The sequence below is a fragment of the Beta vulgaris genome, chromosome 7 (genome assembly GCF_026745355.1).
Source record: "Beta vulgaris subsp. vulgaris cultivar EL10 chromosome 7, EL10.2, whole genome shotgun sequence".
Taxonomy (NCBI): Eukaryota; Viridiplantae; Streptophyta; class Magnoliopsida; order Caryophyllales; family Amaranthaceae; genus Beta; species Beta vulgaris.
The window spans coordinates 10128262-10140881 of record NC_079208.1 but is presented as its reverse complement, the minus strand read 5'-3'; the positions used below and the strand labels follow the sequence as shown (position 1 = coordinate 10140881).

The window sequence follows — 12620 nt, the reverse complement described above, 5'->3', positions numbered from 1 at the left end:
TACACTAAGGACTATTATATATATAATACAATAATTTAATTAGAACAAACATCTGTGTATTTAATCCCAAGATAGCAGTATGCAAATCTAAAATATAATGCTTCATGCTTTAGATGGGTTCACCTACAAAGAATACAAAACTCTCCATGAAATATTTTTTAAAAAGAAAAAATTCATATGTGTTTGACAATTGATATCCAAAAGAAGTTAGTGTATATTTGGACAACCTAGCTAACTAATGATATTGATCTCCGAAATTTGTTGTCTCAGAAGTCATCCTCCAATATCTTCTGCAACTCTTCAGGCTTACAAGGCACAACCAATGCTCCTTCCTGTTGAAAACCATATTCTTCTTCTGCCTTCTTTAGCAAGTTCAATAATGCAGGGTTTCTTAGATACTTCAACTGCACCACAAACCGCCTCAATTCCTCCGCCTCGCCGCCACCCTTCCCTGCTAACACCGCAAAATGCCCTTTCGGCACCAATGCCGGCGGCCTCCTTCCTAGAATCTCCACCAATTCTTCGTTGCTCGGAATCGTCCGAATTGGTTGTACTTGTAAGACTTTCATGCACAACCTTAGCTTCACTATGAACCTCTTAAACCTTATCAAACTCTTATTTCCTGCCATTTTGTCTTCTTTTTCTTCTCTTTGTAATGTGAATACTTCCTCTTTTGTTTCCTTTGATGAATAATGATTGTTGGAATATTGTTTTAAGTGTATATATGTTTGCTGTTTTGGGTGTTAGTTTATTTTTGATGGGTTTTATAGCAAGAGATAAGAGACGTACACTTGACTATTTAGGTTGAATGAAGGTTCCATGATCCTCCTGTGGGATCATAGCATATGGGCCAATAATAATGGTTAAGCATTTAATGCAAAATAGTATATACTACTATATGTTAGTCTAATGTTTTTTTTTCTCGTCTTACTCGGAGAGTCTTCACAAAAAACGCGGTCTGCTGTAATCTATAACTCATGTTGTGCGCACCGCTCTTGCTAATTGTACTGCTGCTCTAGTGCAGCCCGGATTAGTTATAACTTATATATATGCTAAATCGTGAATTAAGAGAATGATAGTGGATTCTACAGTCTTTGTTCCATTTATTTCTTTAATGTATGCGTTGTCTTCATGTGAACATAGGTTAAATGGATAGATTTATCAACAATGATTATCAATTTATCATTAATGTCACACTACAACTCAGAAAGAAAAAGAAGACGTTATTAAATATAAAGGTGTAGCTAAAGAGCATGTCGATGTTAAATGGTTTGAGACTCGATACAAAATCCTGTTGATGTCATTGTATTGAACAATTTAGGTGGATTCAAGGGTATAAAAAAATGAAAAGAAAAGGTCGCGATTGATCATAGGGGGTAAGTAGATTGGACTGGATTGAACTTGATTAGAATTTGCCAAATTCAAATCCAGTTTAAAGTTTATTAGACTCGAGAAATTGAGTTCAAATTCAATACAAATTTTTCAAGTCCAATCCATTCTATTCAGAAACTTTTTTCTTGAGTCCCAAACCAGTCCGATCATTATTATAATATTTTTTTTCCGATCAAGATTCACAATATTTTCTTATGATAGAAATTTCAAAATTGTAATTAATTCATTACATGTATTCCATAAAATAATTTAGATACATCTTAAAGTCTATAATAAAACACAAATTGCAAATTACATGACCAACCCGAAATATTAAAGAGTCTTCTGAAAATTCTAAGTTTTTCACTTTGGACTTTGGAGGTATAAACAAACACATATATGCTATATTATTTTTGGATTGGATTGAACTTATTGGACTCCAAAAGGGTGAATCCAAATCCGGTCAAAAAATACTTGGACTCAAAAATTTTGAGTGCTGGTCCAATTTTAAAAAAAATCTAGTCCAGTTTATTTTTACGAGTTTGGACTGGATCGAATCGTCCTATGGACTTTTTGTAAACCACTTACACCCCTAATTGATAATAACTTTCTTCTTTTTTTACTGATCACCCAAGATAATAAATCAAAGTTACAATTGCTAATGAGAGTTTCCTATAAATCATATATACTTTAATTGAAGTTAGAATATTTTGATCCTATTTAGTAATTGCTATATATGAGAAAACATAGTTGCATTTTAGATTCTTTTGATGATATTAACTTTTTACAATTTTTATTAATAGCAAATATGTTAAAGACAGTGTTCTATTTTTATGTGTAATTTTTACATAGTTTTATTTAAGTTGGTGAAGAAGTTCTACACCAACTTGTTTGTTTCTCGTGGTATTGTGTAGACCAGAAGTTGGGTTGGCAATAATTTTGCATGTTTTTAATTTCATCAAGAGTTAAAGCCTGGTGCCTGATCCCAGAGTGATAAATTTAGTTGGGTAGACGGTAGTACAAATTATGTCTGACCACGTAAATTAATTTTTAAAGAGAAGTACCTTTAGGGCTCTCGTAGCTAACTATTGCGTGATTGCATGAAATATACTCCATATATTTCGACCCTAGTCTTAGTGGGGATTAGATATTGTTATTAAGTTATTTTAAAAATATAAAAGAATTTGTAAAATTATAATATAAAATACTTCATTTGTTTCAATTTAGTTGTGACACTTTCTATTTTAGCAAGTTTCAATTTAGTTGTGACATTTTTATTTTGGGTAATAATTTATTTTTATCTCTCTCCTATAACATGAGACCCTTTTATTTTCTTTCTCTACTTCTCTCCTCTCCAAAAATTACTTAGGAGTCCGTGATTTTAAAAGTATCACAATTAAATTGAAACGAAAGAAATAACTTAATTTAGTAAAATATCGGTAACAATTAGGTTGAAGAACCCTTTATAATAAATTCTCGTGGTATACAATAAGAATCTCTAGCTTAAGTGGCATAATCCTCTCCACCTTCCTTGTAGGAGATCCTGCAATCAATTGGTGGCAAGAGCATGTTGTTGCTCTTGAGATATTTGGGTTGGGGGCCAAGGAGGGGTGGGTTTGGGCGTCATATAGGCTAGGATATCATCTAGCAATGGGGCCCTAGCTCAAACCCACTACATCACAACGAAAGAAAATTTTCGAGCTATTATAAAAAATTGAAACATTTTCTTTTGTAAGGAATTTTGAGAAGGTTGAGGAAACAAATAAGACATAACTTGTCAAAGTGAGAATTAATTTCAAGATCTCCTGAAATTTTTAAGGAGGCACTAGCCAATGAGTTATCCTTCCATCTCCATCTTTGAAATATAATATCGTGAGGGCGTATCATATTGATGGCATGAATCTGATTTCAGATTATGTTTATGTGTTGAAACTTGTATGGGACTTGTAATGGTTAAATTTTTAGATAGGGATTACATGAATTGCGACCTTTTTATGACTAGAGAGATTTCCATGTGACAAATAAACTAGTCTTGCAACACCTTTTCAATATAGACTAACTAGTATTTAGGCCCGGGCGATGCTCCGGGGTTTCTATGTACTACAATTTAGTAGTAGTTAAATAAGTCATCTCATACTCATTTAAAAAAGTCATCTCATTTATTGTATGGATTTCAAAAAAAAAATCATTCATATATCATCATTACTTTTGATTAAATAAGCAATTATAGTATGGTGAAGTGATCGATGGTTGGATCTCTTTCTTTCATACTTAAGGTTATGGGTTCGAATCTTCACGTTTATAATGGTTCTTTTTTTTTACTATATGAGAAAGACGTGCATGATAGAATGTTATTGAATGAGAGATGGTGATACGTGGCACATATACGTTCTTAGGAACACTTTTGATATATTAGTGTAGATTAGTTGCTTGAGAGATATCCCAAAGTTGTTGTGTGTCCTATATTCAATAATCATTAAACATGTGTTATTAATAATTAATTAGGGACATGAACTTAGTAGGGAAAGATGATGTGCAATTCATTGTTGATAAAGTCATGAAAAAAAGTTGCCTTGTGAATATCAAATTATCTATCTAGAGCCGGCACATTAGTCATAATCAATTCTACTGTTAACTCAATCCCTGCCTAATATCTTCAATATCAAACTCTCCCCTCCTCGCTCCACTGTTACAGATCTTGATCGGACTTGTAATGACTTCTTATGGGGAGAAAAAGACTCAAAAGAAAAAAATTCATTGGGTAAGGACTCCACCTTCCTACCCAAAGACCAAGGGGGCTTGGGTATTAGAGCCCATGCAAATCTAAGCAACATCTACATGGCCTGTTTAGGTTGAAAAATGAGTCAAGGGTGCCTAACCACATGTTAGAGCACTTAATTTAGGTGCGTAGGCACTTTTTTTAAAAAAGTCGATATAATCCAATTTTGTGTATTAAAAGAATTATAAAATTTCATTAATATTAATAATGCAATAATGTGGCCGGAAAAGTTGCCGGAGTTATTGTTGCATGAGTTATTGTCGTCGGAAAGTTAGCCGGTAAAATTGCCGGAGTTCTTGATGGGAAAGTTAGCCGGAATAATTGACGGAGTTATTGTGGATGAAAGAGATGTAGGGAGGGAAATACAACCATGTATACAAATACAAAAATACAGGGCGTTAACTGGAAATTCTAGGACGACATTTAGCAAGACCCAAAATAGAAGAACCTGACCGATTACAAGAACATCAACGATTAAAAGAATATGACAATTGACAATTGAAAGACCGTGAACGATTAAAAGAACATGACGAAAATCTAAAATGAAAAACTACACAAATCGTACTAAATAAAATGAATTAACCAAAAGAAATTAAATCACTTGTACAACCGGTAGCGAAATCTTAAAACAATAGAAATATAAAAAATCTGGAACTCCTAAAAAGATCAAAATATAAAATCTTGGTATGCAATTTCTTCTCTTCCTCCACCAGATCTGGAAATTCAATAAATTTAATTTTAATTTATACCAGAAATTAAAATGAAAAAGTACTAGAAATTTCATTTTTGCAAAACAAAGAAATTCAAAATTATAGGAGAATTGAAAAGAACCTCAATAAGATGAATTGTTCAGCGAGATTTGAGAGAGTTGAAATCCTGTAACTTGCACCGACGATCCAGAATAAGATGAAGAAATTGTTCAGCGACAAATTCTTTAATGTTCGTTCCCTCCTTAAACGGTCAAACCAGTTCTTCTCCTCAAAAGTTTCTGATTTGCGCCGTCGAAATGCAATTCAGAGTCAACGGCTGCAGTCAATTCTCTCAAATCTATTCAATTTCTGAAATTGTTTTCGCAGCAATTGTATTGTTCCAACTTCCGCACTTCAGAATTGTGAAGAAGAAAGAGGAGAAGAAGCGCAGGTATAGTATGAGAAAGAGAGAGGAGAGTGGGAGAGAGAGGGGGGAGATGAGTGACGACGTGAAGGAAAGTGTTGGTATTAGGGTTGGCTTTGAAAATAAAAAGGGCAGTGGGCCTCATGGCCTATCTGCGTCCCATGTACAATAAGGTTCGATGCAAATCGAATCCAAATTATGGCCTTGATGCAATGTGCGTGTATATCTGAAACCTATTTGCGTCGGATTGGCTTAGAGCGAGATCCGACGCAAATCCTTGGATACAACTATTTGCATCGCATTTAACTTACCTTCGACGCAAAATTGGCTTTCATGATGCAATGTGCGTGTATATATGAAACCTATTTGTGTCGGATTGGCTTAGAGCGAGATCCGACGCAAATCCTTGGATACAACTATTTGCATCACATTTAACTTACCTTCGACGCAAAATTGGCTTTCATGATTTGCATCAAAGATTGACTAAGGTCCGACGCATATAATTCTCGCACCATTTGCTTTAAGTTTTTAAGTCGAATGTGTGCTACATCCGATGCATATAAATCATCATTTGCGTTGGACGTCGTGAATGTCCGGCGCAAATGATGCGCTCCTCTACTTCTGCATCGATTTACCTGTTGTAAGACGCAATTCAAGAGACGCAAATCAACATTCTTATACTAGTGTAATTAAGTAATTTTCAGATGTAACTAAATATTGCTCGATTTTACACTCAATTAAGATGTTGGTCGATTTCTAGATTTTTGAAATGTCAATAATCAAAAGCGGTCTAAACGTGATTCAATTCCAAATATTACATATCACTCCTATAGTCCTGCAAATTAAGGCTATGTTTAGTTGACCTGAAATTTTCTGATCTTAACTAATCTGATCTGATATGAACTTATTTTTTCTGATCTGATTCACAAGATCTTATCTTTTATAAAATATATTATTACTATTATATTATTACTTTGTAATTCATTATTATGCAATACATTATAAGATTTTACTTATAGTATTACTATTATTATCATTTTGTTTCTATCACAATTTTTACACAACTTTTATTAATAATAATTACTATTATTATCATTATTATAATAACAACAATAATAATAATCACAGTAATAATAATTATTACTAAAAATAATTCTATAACCCAATAAATTAATTATAAGAGCAGATTTAAAATGTTTCATACTTTCCCTTAAAAAAATGTTTCACATTTGAGAAGTCCGCAGACTCAACTCATTTTTTTCATATAAAATAAAATAAGATATACAAACAACTATGATACTTTACCTAAGTACTACTACTAATTTCTCTTTTACGTTGCACACCACGCAACCTCCCCTAGCCCCCTCATTTGAGCTATCATATTTCATATACTTTTGAATAAATGTACTAGTAAATAACAATATTAATAGTAATGATGAGTTTTTAAATATAAGCATGATATGATCTGAACATACTTCATCTGATCTGATTTGAACATACCTGATCTGATCTGAACTTATTTTTTCTGATCTGATCTGATCTGAAATAAGCAAAAATAAGGTGAACTGAACATAGCCTAAATTGATTGGAATTGACTAGGTTATGGTTTATACGTAGACAACCTTTTGCTTGTTTTATTATTTTTTTTATCAAGGGCATGTTCTCCCCATCTTATTTTCAATTTAATTTAGTTCAGTTCAATTCAGTTCAGTTCAGTTCAATTCAGTTTAGTTCAGTTAGCTCTGGACAATACTTTTACTCTCACATATCACTATTCAATTCAGTTCAGTTCAGTTCAATTCAATTCAGTTCAGTTCAATTCAATTCAATTCAGCTCAATTCAGTTCAATTTAGTTGTTTTATGTCGAAGAGAACATGCCTAAATCTTTTTAGGATAAGTTCGTTAGATGTACAAGGTTTTTCTTGCATGCCCCTAAACCGATGCTAGCTAGCAATCTAGCATATGAAGTAGAAAAAAATTGCACAACTGAAAGATGATGACTTGAGTTGAGGCATAAAAAATATTGATGTAAATGTGATTTTATGCCGCACGTTATCGGTTATGCATCATAATGTCATCCCAATTATTCTAAGACTTTGCAAACTAACCTAATCGACGTCTACTTCTATAGTTCTATTATATTTTGGTTAATTTTTAAATTTAGTTTTTTAGTTATCTCAATATTCTCTAGACATCTGATTTTTTTTGTAATATTGTCCATTCCTGAAATGCAAGAATATGTAACCAAACACAAGAGTAATGATTGCATCGGTGCACTAATGTATAATGATGACTAGCTCTATAGTATAGTCCTCTCTGTCTAGCTGGAATTTCCAGTGCTTTTATTGGGCATACCCCAAATGGGATCTTGGTTGGTTATCCCGTACAATGCTATTTATATTTAGATAATTACTATTTCAGCAACTATAAGGCGAATGTTATGAGCAACAATACTTTATTTTGAAATATGAGGATTGGTAGGATTGAATCGGTAGGATTGAGTCGGTAGAATTGAATCGATAAGACTGAATCGTAAAATCTTATAATATAGGATAAATTAGTGACAATTATACTATAAAGTAGTCAAAAGATACATGTTGGAACTTTACGCACATTAATAATGACATTTTTCAATACTCTAAGATTGAAGTAATATATGACCAAAAGCTAATAGGGAAAAAGATAAAAGTTGGAATTATTTTACCAAATTTTATGATATAATCGGATCGTAGAAATGCAGGATCATAGAATCGTGTTATGATCGATCCTACCATGTAAATTTTGGTATGGTTGGGTATAGGATCGAAAGATCCTATTCAATTAGGATTCTATGTATAGTAGAATCGAGATCGAAAAAGTCCTTCCGGATTGTAAAATCGTAGAATCATAAGATATGGACCGGGATTGCAACAATAACTAGTTATTAGGCCCGGAGTATGCCTCGGGTAAGAAAAAATTTCATTTATTAATATAATACTTTATGATAATTACACTAAATACACCTTAGCCTAGTGGTTAAGACTTTAGTATATGTACTTGAGGTCTCGGGATCAAACCCTATACTACCCAATTTAATAATATATTTGTATAGATGTATAAAGCACTCCCTAGTTTTTCCCTCCCTTTAATTTATAAATCACTAATACTTCTTCTAGGCTAGAATAATTACAATTGTTTGACTTTTACACTATTTACATATCAAATTTTAATAGTATATATTTATCAATATATGAACATAAAAATTACTAATTAAAATATGCTATGGGATTAATTTCAACGTTTTTTTAAAAAAAAATATCAACTTTTTATAAATTAAATTTATAAATGGTTTAATTTTTGTATCAGCAGACGAAATAGTCAAAATGGTGCAACTATGTTGAAGTGGAGAAATTATTTTGTAGAAAGCTTTTTTAATTAGACCGCCTATTAACCCAAAACTATGTAGGGAAATTCAAGGGGAACTGAATCAGAATAGATCTAATCACTCTATTATACTCTTTGATTTTCTTTTGAATAGTTGAGCTTTACCTTTCATTGATTTTCTTTTGAATAGTTGAGCTTTACCTTTCACGCTATCCAATATAAATGTTTAAACATTAATATCTCTAAATTTGCAATTATAAAAATTATAAAAAGTTGATATTTCAAAAGTACATATCGGGAAGAATCAAACAAGATATTACATGACTATTTTTTTCTTAACTATTAATCATAAATGATAGTCAAACGTAAATTTATACATAGTGTCAAAACTCAAAGTGTAACCATTGAAAAAATGGAGGAAATAGTCAATACACAAATTTTGTGCTATAACTAATGGGACTTTCCTGGATGTGGTGACTGGTGATTGACATGGTCATGAGCCATGGGCGGATCTAGAGGGGGTACAAGGGGTACAGCTGTACCCCCATTATTTATGGAAAATAATGAAAACAAATCAATAAGTTGAGGTTTGTCTTGTTGGTAGCAAAAGGGAAAAGAAAGATCCATGAATTTATGAAGAGGTCTCAAGTTCAAAACCCCACAAAGTTCTTTTTATGCTTTTAATTACTTACCCTTTGACTCATGTTTAATTTATCTTCAACACTTTTACTATATACTACTCTCTATGGGCCTATGGCTATTAGTGTGAAACTAAAAATTTATAAGTAAGCTTACTCTGCAACTACAAATTCATAAGCCCACAAAAATAAAAGCTCCGAAATAATAATTTTGTCTCTATTCTTTTTCCTTCAAAATTTCCTCAATTATATTGAACAACTTATTTTAAAGATCTGGTTATTTAAATTGAAACATTGAACACTTAAATAGTTAGCAATTATATCTAAGTTTTTACTTAAACTTAGGGAGAAAAAAATGTTAATAAAGCTTTATTTTGAAAAAAAAAATTAACGAGTCTAACTACTTACGTATTCGTACCCCCATGAGTAAATTCCTAGATACGCCACATGAGCTCATGACATAGATTCGCGGCAGTGACATGTTAATAGTTATTGATTTGGGTTAATAGTTTTGGTTTTGTTTTAATATTATTGTTTTGGGTTAATATTTATGGGATTTTACTCTTTTAGTTAATATTTATTGTGGTTCTGATTTAACAATTATGGAATATTTAACAATTATGGGATAATAGTTATTGAATTAGTTAATTGAAAACTAATGTAATAAAAATTAAAGTAAGTCTCCATTGTTTTTATCTTTCTATTTAAGCTCGCTCTATGTGACTATGTATAAGTAAATAAAAAGAGTTGTGGTATATGCATGTTATGAGACAATGAACTAAATAAGTTGAGCACTGAAGTTTTAGAATTGATGAGCACGATTTTTCCCTTTCTTGGTTACTTTGTCAATAATAGTTGTGGCATTGAAGTCAAATGCTCTATTTTATCAAACATGTGATTGTAGGTTCAAGTATTGATATTTACATTTGTTTGTTTTATCTTGTATGAAGAAACATTCCTTAATTCCCCCACGCATTTTTATAATATATATGTTAATATTGATTATAAGTTCATTTCTACGCTTCTAGTATAAGAAAGCCAACTCATATTGGATAATAGCTCAAAAATGGAAATTTTGTTAAAATGCAGCATGTCAAAAAAAATTATATAGGAAGTGTTGAGTCTGAAAGGTATCGACCAACCTAGGTCGAGGTTCTTTCAACAAAATTTTACTAAATTTAAATAAAACGAAAAATGTTGCACTTATTTAAAAATGAAGTTAGAATATCTCACATGTTTACCGTATTTTACTTGGAATACACAATCCACTTCCTTTTATACCCCTCAATCTCACCTCTGATGTACCTTATTCTCTTACTTTCCTTTTTTTTCTTATACGTCAACCGTCTTCCAATCACCGCTAAGTAAGGGTCTGGACTGGTCCAAGACCGAAGCAGACTGGAATCGACTGGACCGGTGGACTGGATACCAATCGAGATTCTTTTGGACCTCGACTGGGTCGGAAAATTTTCGATCTGGTCCGATTTTGGACCTGTTACTTGTTAGACCGGAATCTTTTTTTTTAAAAAAACAAATCTTATATACTTTAATTAAAAATATTAATAAATTATATATATTAAAAATTAATAATTTTAATAACAATAATCGTAGAGTATTAAACCATAGGTTTTTAATTTTCTATATTTTAAAACTTTTTTTAACATTACACTCTTTTTATTAAAATAATATAAATTCAGGTCCAACCGATCTGGGCTTGAGTTTTTCGAGTTTGGACCGAATCAGATCGAAAACCCGAAATCAGGATTTTTCTAGGACCGGGGACCAAACTGGAATTTTCGATCCGGGCCAAACTCCGGTCCGACCCTGGTTTTTGCACAGCCTTATCGCTAAGTATTTATAACAAAACTTGACCATAAAAATCTAATAATTTAGCTATATTTAGACCCATTATTTTGAAATATAAAATTAGTTTTGACCACTAAATTTGCACTGTCATATCTATCTAAAAATACTATAAAATTTTCAATAATATATTAGATTGATGAAGAATTAATAACGATTGTGTTGACTGTTGAACTTAATCATTAACTCATAGTCTTAGTTATGTGTGAATACATTTTACTACTGACGTGGAGATTAGAGGGAGGAATTTTCTGAATTGGAAGATTGACTTGTATTAGTACTTCAAATTTTTGAATAGGCACTATTCACTAATATAATTCTTCATAATTAGTCGCATAATAATTGAAATACTCATTTGTCATATCCTATGGTTATGGCACATTCAGCGCCAGATGGGAACGCGTACGGAGAAAGGACAGTTGCCGTAACATTTTCTTTCCTTTCCTTTAGCTTTCGGTAAAGGGGGGCCGTCCGGCCAGGGGACAATTGGGGTAATGCTTGCTCACTGCTCAGTTGCTTGTGACTTGGGTAGTGCACTAGTGTGTTGCTAAGGTCGTTATCATATGTTGACAAGTTTGTGCGAAAAATTTTCATCATAGATTTTATGTTTGGGATATCTTCCAATATGGATCTTAAAGTTTAATTTATTTATGATTTTTTTTTAAAAAGTTTTGGTGATATTACTATTTCATATGATCTTAAGTCATAATTTTATCAAATTAATAGGAAAAAATCAAAGTAACATGCAACCATGATTAGTTATTGTAGTCTTATAGATAAGGACTTAAAGGAGGGAGATAATAGGAATTTTTGATGTGAAATTGAAGGCTATACTTAAGTTCTTGATTAAAAGATAGGTTCTTTATGGTTTCTTTAATGAATCTTGAATGAAAGAATGTATTTTTTTTGTTTCTTGATTGATTCTTTAACCAAGAAAGTGAATCTTGAATGTTAATTCAAGACTTAGGTTCGAACTTCCTATGCATCACACACACGAAATTCAAGATATGGAATTATCAACTCCTAACCAAGGTTTGATAATAATTGGGGTTTGCATTCACTGCTTAAACTTTGGATTCACTCCTAAAACTTTAATTCCACAAGGAATAGATTAAACTCAAAAACAACACACTTCCTCTATTGTGATGGCCGAAATAGGCTATTTATATTACAAGCTTTCTAACTTAAAGATAACTAGTAAAGCTTAAGGATAACAAATAACAAACTTATCTATCTTTATCTTAAGGATAAAGACAAATAACAAACTAAAACCTAACTATATCACACGCCTAATATAATTAATAATTATTATTCAATGATAAGGAATTAGACTCCTAAGTATAATAGGATTCCTTTATCACTTAAACACTCAAATTATAGTAATAAAAAAACAATTAAACTACATAGTTTTCTAACAGAACTAGAATACTACATAGATCCTAACATAACTATTATTGTGCATTTTGATGCTACATACGCATCAATTTTGATC

At 31.7% G+C, this 12620-nt stretch overlaps 1 protein-coding gene across 1 annotated transcript; it reads right to left on the bottom strand.

Moving 5' to 3' along the window:
- On the bottom strand, window positions 1-724 carry LOC104898650 (auxin-responsive protein SAUR32). Its single transcript, XM_010685748.3, has one exon. It carries the CDS (start codon window positions 627-629, stop codon window positions 267-269), a length of 363 nt encoding a protein of 120 aa, XP_010684050.1. The 5' UTR covers window positions 630-724; the 3' UTR covers window positions 1-266.
- Window positions 725-12620: the final 11896 nt, after the last annotated feature.

Excerpts from the sequence above, each read along its gene's own strand:
- LOC104898650 (XM_010685748.3), bottom strand. The coding sequence starts at position 629 with ATGGCAGGAAATAAGAGTTTGATAAGGTTTAAGAGGTTCATAGTGAAG.